Source organism: Polypterus senegalus, chromosome 9 (assembly GCF_016835505.1).
Source record: "Polypterus senegalus isolate Bchr_013 chromosome 9, ASM1683550v1, whole genome shotgun sequence".
Classification (NCBI taxonomy): domain Eukaryota; kingdom Metazoa; phylum Chordata; class Cladistia; order Polypteriformes; family Polypteridae; genus Polypterus; species Polypterus senegalus.
The window spans coordinates 172438367-172453272 of record NC_053162.1 but is presented as its reverse complement, the minus strand read 5'-3'; the positions used below and the strand labels follow the sequence as shown (position 1 = coordinate 172453272).

At 44.1% G+C, this 14906-nt stretch overlaps 1 protein-coding gene across 1 annotated transcript in view; it reads right to left on the bottom strand.

Annotated features, from left to right (window-relative positions):
* The window catches only part of LOC120535995 (hemicentin-1-like), a 222098-nt gene that overhangs the window by 166274 nt on the left and 40918 nt on the right, over positions 1 to 14906 (bottom strand). The window contains 7 exon segments of the mRNA XM_039764259.1: positions 1531 to 1803; positions 1895 to 2016; positions 6623 to 6767; positions 6861 to 7124; positions 11382 to 11502; positions 13823 to 13929; positions 14033 to 14204. Of these exon segments, the coding sequence (XP_039620193.1) occupies positions 1531 to 1803; positions 1895 to 2016; positions 6623 to 6767; positions 6861 to 7124; positions 11382 to 11502; positions 13823 to 13929; positions 14033 to 14204 (1204 nt within the window).

The window sequence follows — 14906 nt, the reverse complement described above, 5'->3', positions numbered from 1 at the left end:
AATGAAGCCTTGCAAGTTGAAGGAAACAATTTGCACAGGTGTCCCAACTTATGATGATTACTTAAAACCCTCTGTGTGTCTTAAAGCACAGCTGGAACAGACTTTGTTTTACAACACCCTCTGAAGTACAACTTGGACAATATTCCAGTGATAATGGCAAGAAAACGGCAATTAACAAATGAAATGAGACAGAGCCTTATTACCCTTAGAAGTGCAGGCCTTGGATTTAGAGAAATTGCAAAAAAAATAAAAGTGTCAGTGAGTCCAGTGGTGTCCTATACAATCCAAAGGTAATTGGAAACTGAAAGAAACTCTGATAGAAGGAGACCTGGCAGACCTAAAGTCACAAGCCAATCAGAAGACGAGTTTACCTGATAGGCTGCTCACAGCACAACAGCTTCAAGTACAGGTCGACATAAAGCAATTCTCAGTTTCCACTGTGAAGAGGAGACTTTGTGCTGCAGGTTTGACAGGCCGAGTGTCAGTAAGAAAACATTTAATTTAAGGACAAAACAGAGCCTTGAATTACCGGCTGTGGACTACTGCAGTCTTATGGACTGATTTTCAGTTCATCCTGCAGAGTACGCTGTCAAGTTGATGATGGTGATGGTTCCTCAGTGTGTGACACCAACTATCAAACATGGAGGAGGAAGTGTGATGGTCAGGGGTTTTTGCTGGAGACAGAGTTGGTGACTTGCACAAAGTCACTGGCATTCTGTATCAAAGGGTTATCACAGCATTATGCAGCACCACGCAGTACCCTCTGGTCTGCATCTAGTAGCTCAGGGGTTCATCCTACAGCAAGACACTGACCCAAAACATACCTCCAGGCTGTGTCAGAAGTAGAAATTAAAATGTGTGCATTTCCATAAAAACTTAAAAACAACTGAGGTGTTGTTAAACTTTTGACCAGTAGTGTATATCTTGCCTTTCACAGAGCCCATTCTTTTTATAGCATAACATAATATCCTCAAAACCACATAGTCCACTTTGGAACTGGGGTGGGGGGGATGAGTTTACCCCTACAGTTTTGGGCACAAGGCCAGAACCAATCCTCATATAGGATGTAACCAGTATTGTCCATTAATTTGCATCTCTTTTGGACCTGGGAGGTTTGTAGGGGGTCAAAGCCTATCCTGGCATTACTGGGCACAACACAGAAATCCACCATGGACAGGGCATCTGTCCATCTTGGAGTGTATCATGCACAATGACACAGCGCCAGTATGAAACTGCCCATTATCCTAACCTGTATGTCTTTAGGGATGAGGGAGAAACATTTAAATACCTGTGGACACCCACCTGGACACAGGAATAATGTACAGACTCCACATGGACAATAGCAAGGTGCAGAATTTGAAGTCTGGATGCTAAGCCCATGAGATAGCCATGCCAACCACTGTGTCAACCTCCAGGCCATTAGTCAATTTTCATTTTATATACAGTAGTTCCTTTCTCAGAGTGCATCATAACAAGGAATTTTACAAAAACACACAATAAATGCAGTACAAAGTAACACAACATCTTCACCTGGCACATGCAACCAAACAGCTGCACGACTGCTACCCTTGGTGTTACTTGCCACGCAGTCATACTGGCCAGCGTCTTCCATTGTCACATGTGGGATAACCAAGGATGAGTTCTGAAGGACCTTCATGCTGTCCTCGTTCCCAGAGATTTTATGTCCTGCTCTCTCCCAAGTTAGATTGTATCGCATGTTGCCTTCCACCCGGCAAGAAAGGACGGCAATCCCACCAGGAAACGCCGTCACGTTGTGTGGTGGTAACACAAGTGGCCTTGGCTCTGGGTAACAATTTCAAGAGAGGAATGCATTAACTGATTTTGCACTGTTCATGAAGCAGACAGATAATGGGGTGGCAAGAAAAGCTCTTACCGATAACAAATAGGTAGGCATTGGCTCGGCCCACTCCTGCATGGCTGCGGGCAATACATTCATAGTCACCCTCATCCTTTCCAGATATGTTGCTAATTTCCCAACTGGTGTTGGAAGAAATTCTGCAAGTAAATAAAGAAATCTTAAATCAATGCATTAGAAAGGGACATAAAATTGATTTTACTTCTTAATGTCATTCTTTGCGATTGTATTTTGGACTTCCTAACCAACAGACCTTAGCATGTATGGATTGACAGCATCACATCTTAAATGCTGACTCTCTACACAGACACCCCAACATCGTAGTGTACTGAGCCCCTTTCTCTAATTCTTATTCTCCTTTGACTGGGTGGACAGACACAACTCCAGCTCCATTGTTAAATTAGCTCATGACACCACCATTGTAGGAATGATCACCAATTATCACAAGATAGCTTACAGAGACAAGAGCTGGCTGCTGGCTCACTGGAGCAAAGGAAAACATTGACATCCTTAATATCAGCAAAACCAAGGAGCTGGTCATTGGCTTCTAAAATCAGAAGGGCACACTGACATTTACATCAGAGGGGATACTAGTGAAAAAGTGAGAAGCTTGAAATTTCCTGAGGTAACCATCAGTGAAGTTCTACAGTGACCAGCTCACCAATCTGTCTTTTTAGACTTTGAGAACAATTGTCATTCCTCCATCTGTTTTTAAAAATTTTAAAAATTTCTTGCTACATCACATCCTGACACAGCACCTGCTCATCTATAGAGCGTAAAGCACTGTAGAAGGTGGTGAAGGTGGCCGCCGCTTTGTGCAACCGCAACAGTGGCTAAATTTAAGACCGGTATAACCTGTGTCCACGGAGACATCCGCTGGTACAGGTCCGCCGCTGTGTCATCAGTTACGGAGGGTCAGTTCAGAAGCTCACCGTAGCGTCCTACCTGATCCTCCACACCCGGTGATACTAGGGCGGACTGGTCTAAAATCAAAAGCGGTGAGACACATACCACTCCGGGGTTAATTTGGGCCTCGTTATGGACGGAGATAACCCGTCTCAAGCTGCCTCCACGCCGTAATCAGCCGGCAGAGAGAGACGGCAGTCGCCTGACTGACGTGGCAACTCCGGGCGCCGCGGGCTAACACGCCATCCACCAACGCCGCGGCGGAGCGGAGGAAACCACGCCCATTGAGGTCGACGCTGACAAAGAAAATGCCTGGCACCCAGCTGCATTTTTGTTCATGGTATACACAACACTCCCTGCCATTAGGAAGACAAACAGTATAATTAATACCTCAGCCATCCAGCCCAATCATTTCCATAATTCCTCCCTTCAGGGCCATTGGCACTCACACCAGTAGATTTAGGGAAAGCTTCTACCTGCAAGTCTCAGTGCTTCTGAACAGTCAATCATAAAAGCCACTATTGCAACATAAAAATCAATGAATATGTATGTATATGTATATAAATATAAAATACCTGCATAAACACACATACTGTGTGAGGCGGGCTCGGATTAATCCCAAGAAATGCTTCTTGGATTAAGCGAGGCCAAATATTTAGGCTACCTGGTACCGTAAGGCCACAGTGCTCCAAAATTGATGCCATTCTGAAATGGCCCGTCCATGAACCAAGCGGCAAGTCCAAGCCTTTCGGTTATACTACCGCCGGTTTGTACCCGGTTTTCGGAGAGAGCGGCCTTGACTGATTTAACAAAGAAGAGGGCCCGAACATTGTGGTATGGACTGAAAAACAGGCGCTATTTGGTGACTTAAAGCAGGCCCTTACGCCCACACCTGTTTTGATGGCACCTAACTTTTCTTTGCCTTTCATCCTCCAGACGGACGCCGGACACAGGCCTGGGCCGTGCTGAGCCAAAGCGCCGATGGTGTGGAGCACCCCATCATGTTCCTGAGCCGGAAACTGTTGGACCGGAGACCAGGTATGCTGCGGTGGAGAGGGAGGCTCTGGCGATTAAATGGGCGATTACTCAGCTGAGGTACTACCTGTTGGGCCGGGAATTCACCCTTGTCACGGACCATGCACCCTACAGTGGATGGCCCTCCACAAGGAGTCGAATCAGCGGGTCACCCGGTGGTTTCTTGACCTGCAGCCGTACAAGTTTTCGCCGTTCATCGCCGGGCGCTCCACGCCAACGCTGATGCTCTTTCTCGGGTTCACGACCTCTCGGTTAGGTCGCCCGACCCGCCGGGTCTGGGCTAAGGGGGCCTTGTCACACGTGCGCATGGGAGGCAGCTAAAGGGCTTGAGTGAAGGCAGTTGGAGGCATGCCGGGTGTGGCAGAGTGCACTGACTCTTTTCTCCCTTGCCTGTAGACCATCCCCGGGGGATTTCACCTGGATCACCTGACATCACTTCGGGACTGAGCCAATGGAAGTCGGCCACACCAGCTCCAGTCCCTCTGATGTCACCTCCGCTCTGAGCCAATGGTGGAAGACCACGTGCCAGATCCATATCACTTCCTGTCTCCCCTTTAAAACCTGCCCCTTTTCCTTTGTTTCTTTAGTCTTGTTTTGGACTATATATACTATATATATCGCTAGAGGGCAGCTTTCCTGGGTGGATGAATGGATTCCCGCAGGGTATGCTGGGAGTTGGAGTTTGGCACAGCCCTGTTGGGTTCCATGAGGGCCACCAGGAGGAGCTGCAGGGACCTTCACTGGGCTCTCACCACACCTGGGAGTGATTCCAGATCCGATTAATGAGCCACACAGAACACTCTCAGGTCCATCATAAAAGGAGCTGCCTCACTCCATTCGGGGAACCAGAGTTGGGAGGTAGTGGATGAAGCTTGTCAGGAGAAGAGTGTATCCACACAAACATGCACATATAAACAGACAAACTCTCACTGGCCACTTTATTAGGTACACATTTCCAACTACTTTTTAATGTAAATATCTAATCAGCCAATTACATGGCAGCAACTCAACGCATTTAGGAATGTAGACAAGATGACCTGCTGAAATTCAAACAGAGCATCAGAACGGGGAAGAAAGGGGACTGAAGTGACTTTGAACGTGTCATGGTTGTTGGTGCCAGGTGGGCTGGTCTGAGTTTTCAGAAACTGCTGATCTACTGGGATTTTCACACAACCATCTTTAGGATTTACAGAGAGTGGTCTGAAAAAGGGAAAATATCCAGTGAGTGGCAGTTCTCTGGGTGAAAATGCCTTGTTGATGCCAGAGGTCAGAGAAGAATGGCCACACTGGTTCAAGCTGATAGAAAGGCAGCAGTAACTCAAATAAGCACTCATTACAACTGAGGTATGCAGAAGAGCATCTCTGACCACACAACATGTCAAACTTTGAAGGAGATGGGCGGCTACAGTGGCAGGAGACCACACTGGGTGCCATTCCTGTCAGCTCAGAAAAGGCAGCTGAGACTACAATTTGCATGGGCTTACTAAAACTGGACAACAGAAGATTATAAAAATGTTTCCTGGTCTGATGAGTCTCGATTTCTGCTGTGATATTCAAATGGTAGGGTCAGAATTTGGCATCAACAACATGAAAGCATGGATCCATCCTGCCTTGTATCAATGGTTCAGGCTGCTGGTGCTGGTGGTGTAATGGTGTGGTGGATATTTTCTTGGCACACTTTGGGCCCTTAGTACCAACTGAGCATCATTTAAATGCCACGGCCTACCTGAGTATTGTTGCTGACCATGTCCATCCCTATATGTCCACAGTGTACCCATCTTCTGATGGCTACTTATAACAGGATAATGTGCCATGTCACAAAGCTCAAATCATCTCAAACTGGTTTCTTGAACATGACAATGAGTTCACTGGACTCAAATGGCCTCCACAGTCAAAAGGTCTCAATTCAATAAAGTAGTGGTTCCCAAAGTGTGTGCCACGGCGCCCTGGGGAACTGCAGCTTCCTCACAGGGGCACTGCAAAATATTACAAAATTTTCATAATTTTATTTCCATTTTCAATTCAATGAGATAGGTGCAACATCTGGCGGACCTGAGGCAAACCAATAGCTTACTTGGTAATAACTGCATAAGCCTCTACAAATGGTTACTAGATGGCACTCTACAATAGTTAAGTTTCTCGATTGTTTTAGTAGTTTGTGGAACTTTCTCTGTACTTTGTGTTTATATATAAATAGCTGCTGGTTTCACGTGGTCTTAGTGTTGAATTTGTTTTCGGAGATTTTATTTTTATTTTTGTGATTAAGTCAAGTTAAGTATTTCTTCTTGTATGTGTTTTAAAAAATTTTTGTGCGCCTTGAGAAAACCTGGATTCAGCAAGGGTGCCAAGAATCAAAAAAGTCTGGGAACCACTGCAATAGAGCACTTTTGGGATGTGGTGGAATGGGAGATTCACATCATGGATATGCTGCCGACACATCTGCAGCAACTGCATGATGCCATCATGTCAATATGGACCAAAATCCATGAGGAATGGTTCCAGTACCTTGTTGAATCTATGCCACAAAGAATTACAGCAGCTCTGAAGGTAGCAAAAGGTCCAGCCAAGCACTAGAAAGGTGTACCTAAAAACATTGGCCGGTGAGGTAGCAGCACACATCCTTTCTGTATGAAATCTTCTTGGTGATGACGCTCACCATTACATTAGTGTTTAAAATATTGCTGTTACAAAGCATGCGGTAAGACAGTCAGAACATTGTATGAACGTCATTATCTAAAATAAGTATATGTTGATTATGACAGAAGGTACAAACCTAGACTGTTGTTCGCCATTAGGCAGACCTACCGAAAAGATCGTTCCTCTCCCAGCTGGGCTCCACTCTTCACGATTCTCACTCGGAATGGCACACTGCTGTCCACCTCACAGGTAACCACAACAGACTGCTCAAAATTTCCAGTGATTCTGCTGGGCATCCTTACAGTTGGAGGATCTGCAGCAAGACATCAATGAGATCCTACTAGATGAAAAAACAAAGGAGACTGGCTTCCCAAAATCCCCACTTCCCTTTAGCTGAAAGAGGTACCTGCGACTATATTGGTGTATGAGACAGTGGACAGTCTCTGAAAGGCATAGCCATCTTTGTCAAGGCCAGTGATTTTCAAGAAGAAACTCTCTCGAGGAGGTCGAAACTCGGGGACCGGCCACAGCCCACGGGCACCAGCGTCAATGGGGAGCGGTACGGCAAGTTTCCGGAGTGAATGACCAGCAGCAGATAGGAGCTCCATGTGCGTCAGATGACCAGGGAAGGTCAAGCCTGTACATTTCAGCAGGACATGAGTTGGGACCCCTGAAAACAGACAGTTATCATTGATGTGGACACAGTCTAAAGAAGCGGACCTCAAGACTGGGTGATTACATACATGGGTTTAAAAAATAATTGACATCAATGTGTGGTGTGAATATCTATAAAAATTAGCATGAGAAAACAGTACAGTGGATGACCATTTAGCAGGATCTACAGCACCAAAGGTAGAAGTGAGCTCCATCCATACAAAAGGCTGGTGGATGAACATGAAACAGTCATTTCAGCAATATCTATCCATCCAATCATTTTCTGAGCCTGCATTGTTCATTAAAGGTCTGCATGGATTTGATACAAGCACCAATGCATGGTTGCATTCATATGCAGTTTCCTAAACAGGCCAACTTAGAGTCAACAATTGATTTAATGAGAAGTGAAAGTGGAGTTCTTGGGGGGAAAAACACATAAACCACATGCATGTTCTATTCAGAATGTAACCCTCCAGATCGGGAATCCAACCTAACTCTTGGGAGCTATGAGGCAGCAATAAGACCCACTACAGGAGCATTTCCAACTGATTCATCAATAATATGACTCAGTCAGTGAGGCCAGGCCAGGTTGTGCATTGTGTAAAAGAAAGAGTGATTGTCTAGTGACCTGGACTGAAGTTACTTTAATCTTCGAGAGGTTTACTTACCTCAGGAGCAACATTTCTGTCTCTGGTGGCTCTTCCTATTAAGTCAGTGGATGGATTCGGAGAGCATGGTAGGTTATGAGGTCGGTGGAAAGAGGTGTGTGGCATTTCTTTGCAAAAGGATGAAGGTCTAAGTCTTTAGAATCGTGGTGCTTTTTGTCTTGCTTTATGGTTGTGTGACATGGACACTATCCAGTTACCTGAGACGAAGACTGGACTCCTTCAGTACAGTGTTTTTTCGGAGAATCCTTGAGTACAGCAGGTTTGACTTTGGAGTGGGATTTAGAAATGGAGTCCTGAATGAGGCATGTTAACTGCATTGTGAGGGAGCTTCAGTTATGGCTCTACGGCCATGTGGTGCGATTCCCCGTGGGTGGTCCGGTTCACAGGACTGTCATTATTGAGGAACAGAACAGTTGGACCTGGCCAAGAGGATACCCACGTAACACCTGTCTGCGGCAGTTAGATGATCATTTCCAGGGTCTGGGACTGGACTGCGTGTCTGCCTGGGGGAGTTGCCATCCGGGGTCCCGAGCTGTTTTGTCAAGTGGTGGGTATGGCAATGTGCTGTTCCAGTGCATGCACCCCAACCTGACCTGACCTAACCTTTGTACTCTAATGTACTTGTGTGGCAGGTAGGCTGGAAGGGCTGCAGGAAACCCTGAATTGAACATACCTAGATATTCTGAAACAGTGCTACTCCCTGAAGCTGCACTACTAAAGGTGACTCTTGTCATGGCTGCATTAGTGTCCCATCCCATCTTTGTTTTTTTTTTTTGTTCTTTTTGCTTTTTCTGCTTCTTTTAACTTATCTTTGCTAGATACGTCCAATTTAGATCTGAACCTGGGAGGATAAAAGACCCAAGTTTACTGTAGCTTTTTGTTTTCTGCACTTTTGGTTGCATTCTTCTTTGTTATAGATTCGTGGCTCTCATATTTTTACAGAAATTTACTTTTTTACTAATAGTAGTAATAATTAATTACATCTATATAGTGCTTTTTCTCGCTACTCAAAGCACTTTACATAGACAACCACCACTAATATGTAGCCCTGACTTGAATGATGTGATAGCAGCCATTATTATGCCAGTACACTTACCACATGTTAGCTATTAGGTAGTGAAGAGTTGAGACAGAGAGAGAGAGACAATTAGAGACAGTGGATGATTAGGGGGCCAAAACTGATGAGACCATGATGGGCAATTTAGCCAGGACATTGGGATACACTCTACCCTTTTTGAAAGATGCCCAGGGATCTTTAATGACCTGAGAGAATCAGGACCACAGTTTAACATCTCATCTGAAGGACAACACCATTTTTACAGCACACAGTGTCCTGGTCACTGCACTGGAGCATTGGGATCCACACACAGACCACAGGGTAAGCACCCACTGCTGGCTTCACCAATACCTCTCCAAGCTTTTCCTAGATGATCTCCCATCCAAGTCCCAACTGGGCCTGAACCTGCTTATCTTCAGGTGGATGACCTCTCCTGAAGCACAGGTGGACTGTTTTGAACAGAGGTGCTTAATATTTGAAGCACATTTTATATTAAAGATTCTTTTGGGTTTGACCGTTGCTTCTGTTGACCGGATTGCATCCTTTGGTCGTGCATTTTGTTTTACTTCAGCTTTATTTTTGTGTCTGTAGTTCTTGTCTCCTCTAGTATTACATTATTGTTTTTTTCATTTTGTTGTTTAGTTTTCTCAGTTTTAGGTGGTTTGGTTTCTTTGTTTTTTTCAGACTCATTATTTAGGTTTTTGCTTTCATTTATTGAATTGAATTCAGTTTTTGTTTTTGTATAGGGTTCCTGATGGATTAACATTACATTTGCAATTGAACTGTTTCATTAAATAAATAGGGACACTTTATTTAATTTAGAAGTGTTGTTTTCAGCTATGGCCTTTGTGTTCCTGAACTATATTATAACAAAATGTAAATATGTTGTATTGGTGCCAGAAGTAGAATGTAAGGACTCATAGTATGGCAACACAAGATGATTTAAGGAGTAAAAAGTCAATCAGTCATTGGTAAACTGGCAAAGGTTGGCTAATCTACTGTATGAAGAAGCGATCAGCTGTTTCCCGAGCTGCATTAATGGTCTTCTAGTGTTCTAAAAGTGTACAATTCTAATACAAACTATACACGGTGCAAGAAACCCAGGGATCACAACTGGACGTGTCCATTAGCTCAGTGTTGCCCTAAAGCTGAATTGATGAAAGTGACCTTTGTCGAAATGTCAAAGCAACTGATAATCTGTTACATTGATGTGGGAAGTGGGAAGGAATGATAATAAAGCTGCACAAGTTGATGCACAAATAGTCCAACTGAGTCATCTGTCAACTAACAGACAGCGTCTGGTCAAATTGTCCAACAACAAGGCCACTAACTGCATCCGGAAATACTAAAGTAGAGATCTAAAATGGGAACTGCAAGAGCTTGCAGGGTAATCAGAGTCTAGAGGTACATTAACACAGAGCTAACCCTGGAGTTGTACTGAAAACAGTGATGGTTGACCAAATCTGAAAGGAATTGTGAATATGTTACATTATTATTAAGAGTGGGATGTAAGGGATGCCTATCAATTAACCAGCAGTGGTTGCTTTATGGGTGGCATGGTGGCGCAGTGGTTCACTTCCCGGGTCCTCCCTGTGTGGAGTTTGCATGTTCTCCCTGTGTCTGCGTGGGTTTCCTCCGGGTGCTCCAGTTTCCTCCCACAGTCCAAAGACATGCAGGTTAGGTGCATTGGCGATCCTAAATTGTGCTTGGTGTGTGTTTGTGTGTGTGTGCCCTGCGGTGGGCGGGCACCATGCCTGGGGTTTGTTCCTACCTTGCGCCCTGTGCTTGGCTCCAGCAAACCCCTGTGTTAGGATATAGTGGGTTGGAGAATGACTGGTTGGTTGGTCAGAAGAGCCACTGACTGCATCCTGTGCTGGAATAATTGTCATTTACCTTAGCATTTAAATCTACTGATGATCCAGCCCAAAATTTACATTTAATACACTACAAGACCAGAAGGGGGCTTTACCTCAGTGCTGCCCCTAGAGGTTTAGCAATAAAGTGACATTTGTCTGCCCAGAGTATAAGTGTGACTGTGTTCGCTTACTTTTAAAAAGTGGGATTGTAAGGAGTCATAAGATAGATAATTAGCTGCAGATAGCTAATGGAGACTACTCAGAACAGCATTTTTAAAGTCATCTGAGAAGACACTGACCACATCCAAAGCTGGAGTAACACTGCCTTACATTAGAAAGCTAATTTACTTGTGCAACGGTGGAGATTTAGGAGGCAAATGAAACTTGAGATGCAGCAACTCCTGGAGTTATCTCTCAAACCCAATGTAACATGCATTATAATCTTAAACCCACATTATTTCATTCACGGCTTTCCAGGGGCTTTGTGGGGCAGAGCCTATGTCGACAGGACTGGTCATAAGCCAAGAAACAGCACTGGAGAAGGTGTCACACCCACAGACACCCATTGACTCACATAGCGTCACTTTAGAGTTGTTGCCATCGCACTAAATTTTAGTTAAAATAGAGGACAAGTGGATGGAATCTGGAACATCAGAAACAATTAAGCAATTTTTATGAGCATAACATATTACCTTGTATTGGTCGTTCCCTAGTCTGGCTGAAATCCTCCACGGGATGACTAGAAAAGCCTGCCCTGAAATCCAGGGCACTCACTCCAGTAATGCGCAAAGAGTGTCGGCCTGTGCAGCGAACCTAAAAGAAAGGAACAGAACTTTGGAGACAGGCACAAATAGATTCTGGTCAAGATTAACGTACCACACCATAGCACACCATTCTCAGAACCTTGCTTAATCTAAATCAGGGCTTTTCAGCAAAGAAAAAACACAGTAGGCCCTGTTTCTTTCTATTTCACATCCTCATACACAGTAACACGCCTTGAACTCAGGGCATCTGAATCACTAAGCAACAATTTATTTAATTGATTTAAAAGGAACATTCTCCCCTCTGCCCAAGGGACTTCTAAATACAGGGTGCCATATTACCCAGTGACAGGCTCTCCCTCTTTCAGCCTCGCTACCCCACCTTGCTACACTAGTGCCTTGCCAAAATGATCTTGGATGAGCTCACAAATCCCAGCATCGAGAAGTTCACATCCTCAGATGGAGAGGTTGGTTGCAAGCTCAGAAGCTCCACAATCAGTCAGTAAGCAGTAGCTAAAGGGAAGTGGACTTCAGAGGCAACTGTGTTGGTCTCATATTACACATCAGCACACTCTCTCTCCTTCTCTCTTAGCCTTTAAGCCCCCCACCCCAGTACAAGGTCATAGGGTATAAGATAGGAAATAATCCTGGACAGGACACTAATCTGCTGCAGGGTCACAGGTTAAAGGGAACTCCTAAAATTCATGTCAAGGTACATCACCGGAAAGTGGGTGATTAGTAGCTAATGAATTGGCCACTTCCAGTCTTTGTTGTATTATACAAAATAGACTGCATGATGGGTTGACTGTAAACAGGTAGTGTGGTGTAGTGGTTACGGCTTTGGACATCAGACCCTGAGGCTGTGGGTTCAAATCCCACTACTGACACTGTGTGACCATGAGCAAGTTACTTGACCTGCCTGTGCTCCAAACCAAAAGAAGTGTAACCAATTGTATCATAAATGTTGTAAGTTGCCTTGAATAAAGGTGTCGGCCAAATGAGTACATTTAAACTTACTTTGTAAGGTGACCCTAATGGTGCTCACTGTGGAAGGTGCTAAATAAATTAGCATGCTTAATGGTAAACTGCCTATTAATGTTATGGATTAATATGCTGTATAAAATATCCATTTTGAAGGACTGGTTATAAATTTGGCAGTTTGATTCATAAGACACCTTGCGGTATATGCAGTAAGGCCAATTGTAAGACTTCATTAAGGATTATGAGGATTACATTTTTTTTTATTTCTCCAATACCTTCAGTACCATCCACCTATCAGTGTTAAGGGGTCATCTCAGAGATATGCAGGTGGATGAGCCAATGGAGCCCTGGATAATGGACTATCGGCAGTTTGTGAGGGTCAGGGACAGTCTCTAGTATGGATGTAAACAACACTGGAGCACCACAAAGGAACAGTCCGTACACCTTGGATTATAAATATAACAGCAGGTCACGTCACTTTTAGAACTTCTCTGATGATTTTGCACTAATGGGGTGTGTTAACAAGGGGGTTAGACAGACAAGAGGAGTTAGTTAAAGAACTGTGAGAATTGTCTCTAACTTAACATCAGCAAAATCAAGGAAGTGGTTATTGATTTTCACTGCACCAAAGAGCCTCTCTACCCAGTCACTGTTAGGAAATGGATGTGCAGGTGGTGCAGTGCTATAAGTACTTGGGGGTTCACATCAGTGATGCGCTGGACTGGTCCAAGGAAAATAGAGAAGATAGTACAGAACAGACTCTTTTTTCCTTAGGTGTCTGCATTACGTTTATGTGAGTAGTGGCACCCTTTACATGTTCTGTAACAGTGAGATTTTCGACTAACGTCAATTCAACAGAGGCCCACCGAATCAACAACGTAGTTAAAAAGGCAAGTTAAGTTATGGGATGCATTCTGGACCCCCTGGAGGTAGTAGTGGAGGAGAGAATTAAAACAAAATCGAGTGCCATTATGAACAATGCTGCACATCCTCTCTGTGACACACTAACACTGAAGACTTTAAAGCCAACAAATCATTCAGCAGCAGTGTGTCAAGAAACACGAGGGGGCTCCTTCGTACCTACAGCAGTATGCCTTTATAGTGCGTCTCTGGAACTGCGACGGCTCTTTTTATCTTTAGCCTACTCAACAGTTTTCTTTCTTTTTAATTTTCTTTCATTTTAGTATGTATGTATGTATGTATATACTGTATTAATTTATTTAATGAGCTTTATAAAAAAAAATAAATTTACCTCAGGGGACAAATAAAGTGTTATCAGTCTATCTAAATAGCCATGTATGGGGTGCACCAAGCTGCACTATACATACATTGTCTACCACTTCCAGCTTTCTCTCTTTAAACAGCCTCTGGGAGGTCTTTGATCACCTTACTTTGATTGTCCAGGAGCCTGGAAGAGGGTGTTTCACGCTGACCACACGGGCCGAATTTGGGATATTCAGCAGTTCTGTCAGTCCGAGCTCTTGCCCAACACTTCTACCTATAGTATATAGAAAGAACAGAACTGCAAGTCAGCAAACAACAGAGTCCATGTCAGCAGCACCTTTGGGCACTGCAGAGATCTTGCTTAGAGTCTGCTTTACCAGTAGAGTCGTAGAGTTCAATCTCAGGACCAGGACCACTCAGAGAAATGGTGACTTCCTTCAGGCTGGGGTCAAAAGGAACGACCCATTCGTTTTCTTGGCCACTTTCATGGTTTGTGGAGACTAGGTGAACTTTAAGAGCCTGTACAGTCTGTTCTACCCATTTCAGCACCTGAAAAAAATAAAATAAAAGAAGTGTGACCCCCAGTCCCACACATCTGTAAGCTTTTTCAGGCAAAGTTTTATTTAGAAAGTGTTGACAGCAGGGTACCAGGTGGCCTGGTTATTAACTGTCTGGAAGCTGAATAAAAGCAGATGCCATCAAGGAAGCATTTGGCTCCTCACTGTCCGGAGAGCATTGACTGGGGGGCAGTCTTAATGGTTACAAACTTGAAATCCACAGATTATTAAAAAAGAAAAAAAAGTAGTGGATTTATTCTAGAAACCAGTAGCATCAGTTACTAGAATCAATGTTATTTATCACTAATCTTGAGGATAATTCACAGCACAGGCATAACAAAAGAAACTTTCAGTGAATTCTACCCAAAAGTGTAATCTTATGAAAGATGACATTTTTATGACAAATGACATTCCAAACGCTTTTCAAGTGCCTTCCCAAATGCATTTTAGAAAGTTGACCACAATTATGTCATACCACACCAGTCCCACAATCCCACAGCACCCTTACCTTATACATATTGTGCTTTTAAAGTGGATGCCATTGCAGGATGCTTTAACATTCTTTTAAATGACATCTTTACCTATTGGGAGGGTACAGTGGTTAGTTCTGCTGCAGTACAGGTCTGTGTCATGGGTATGAAGCTTCTGGGCCTGTCGGTACAGAGTGCGCACATTCTCCTCACGTTCGTGTGAA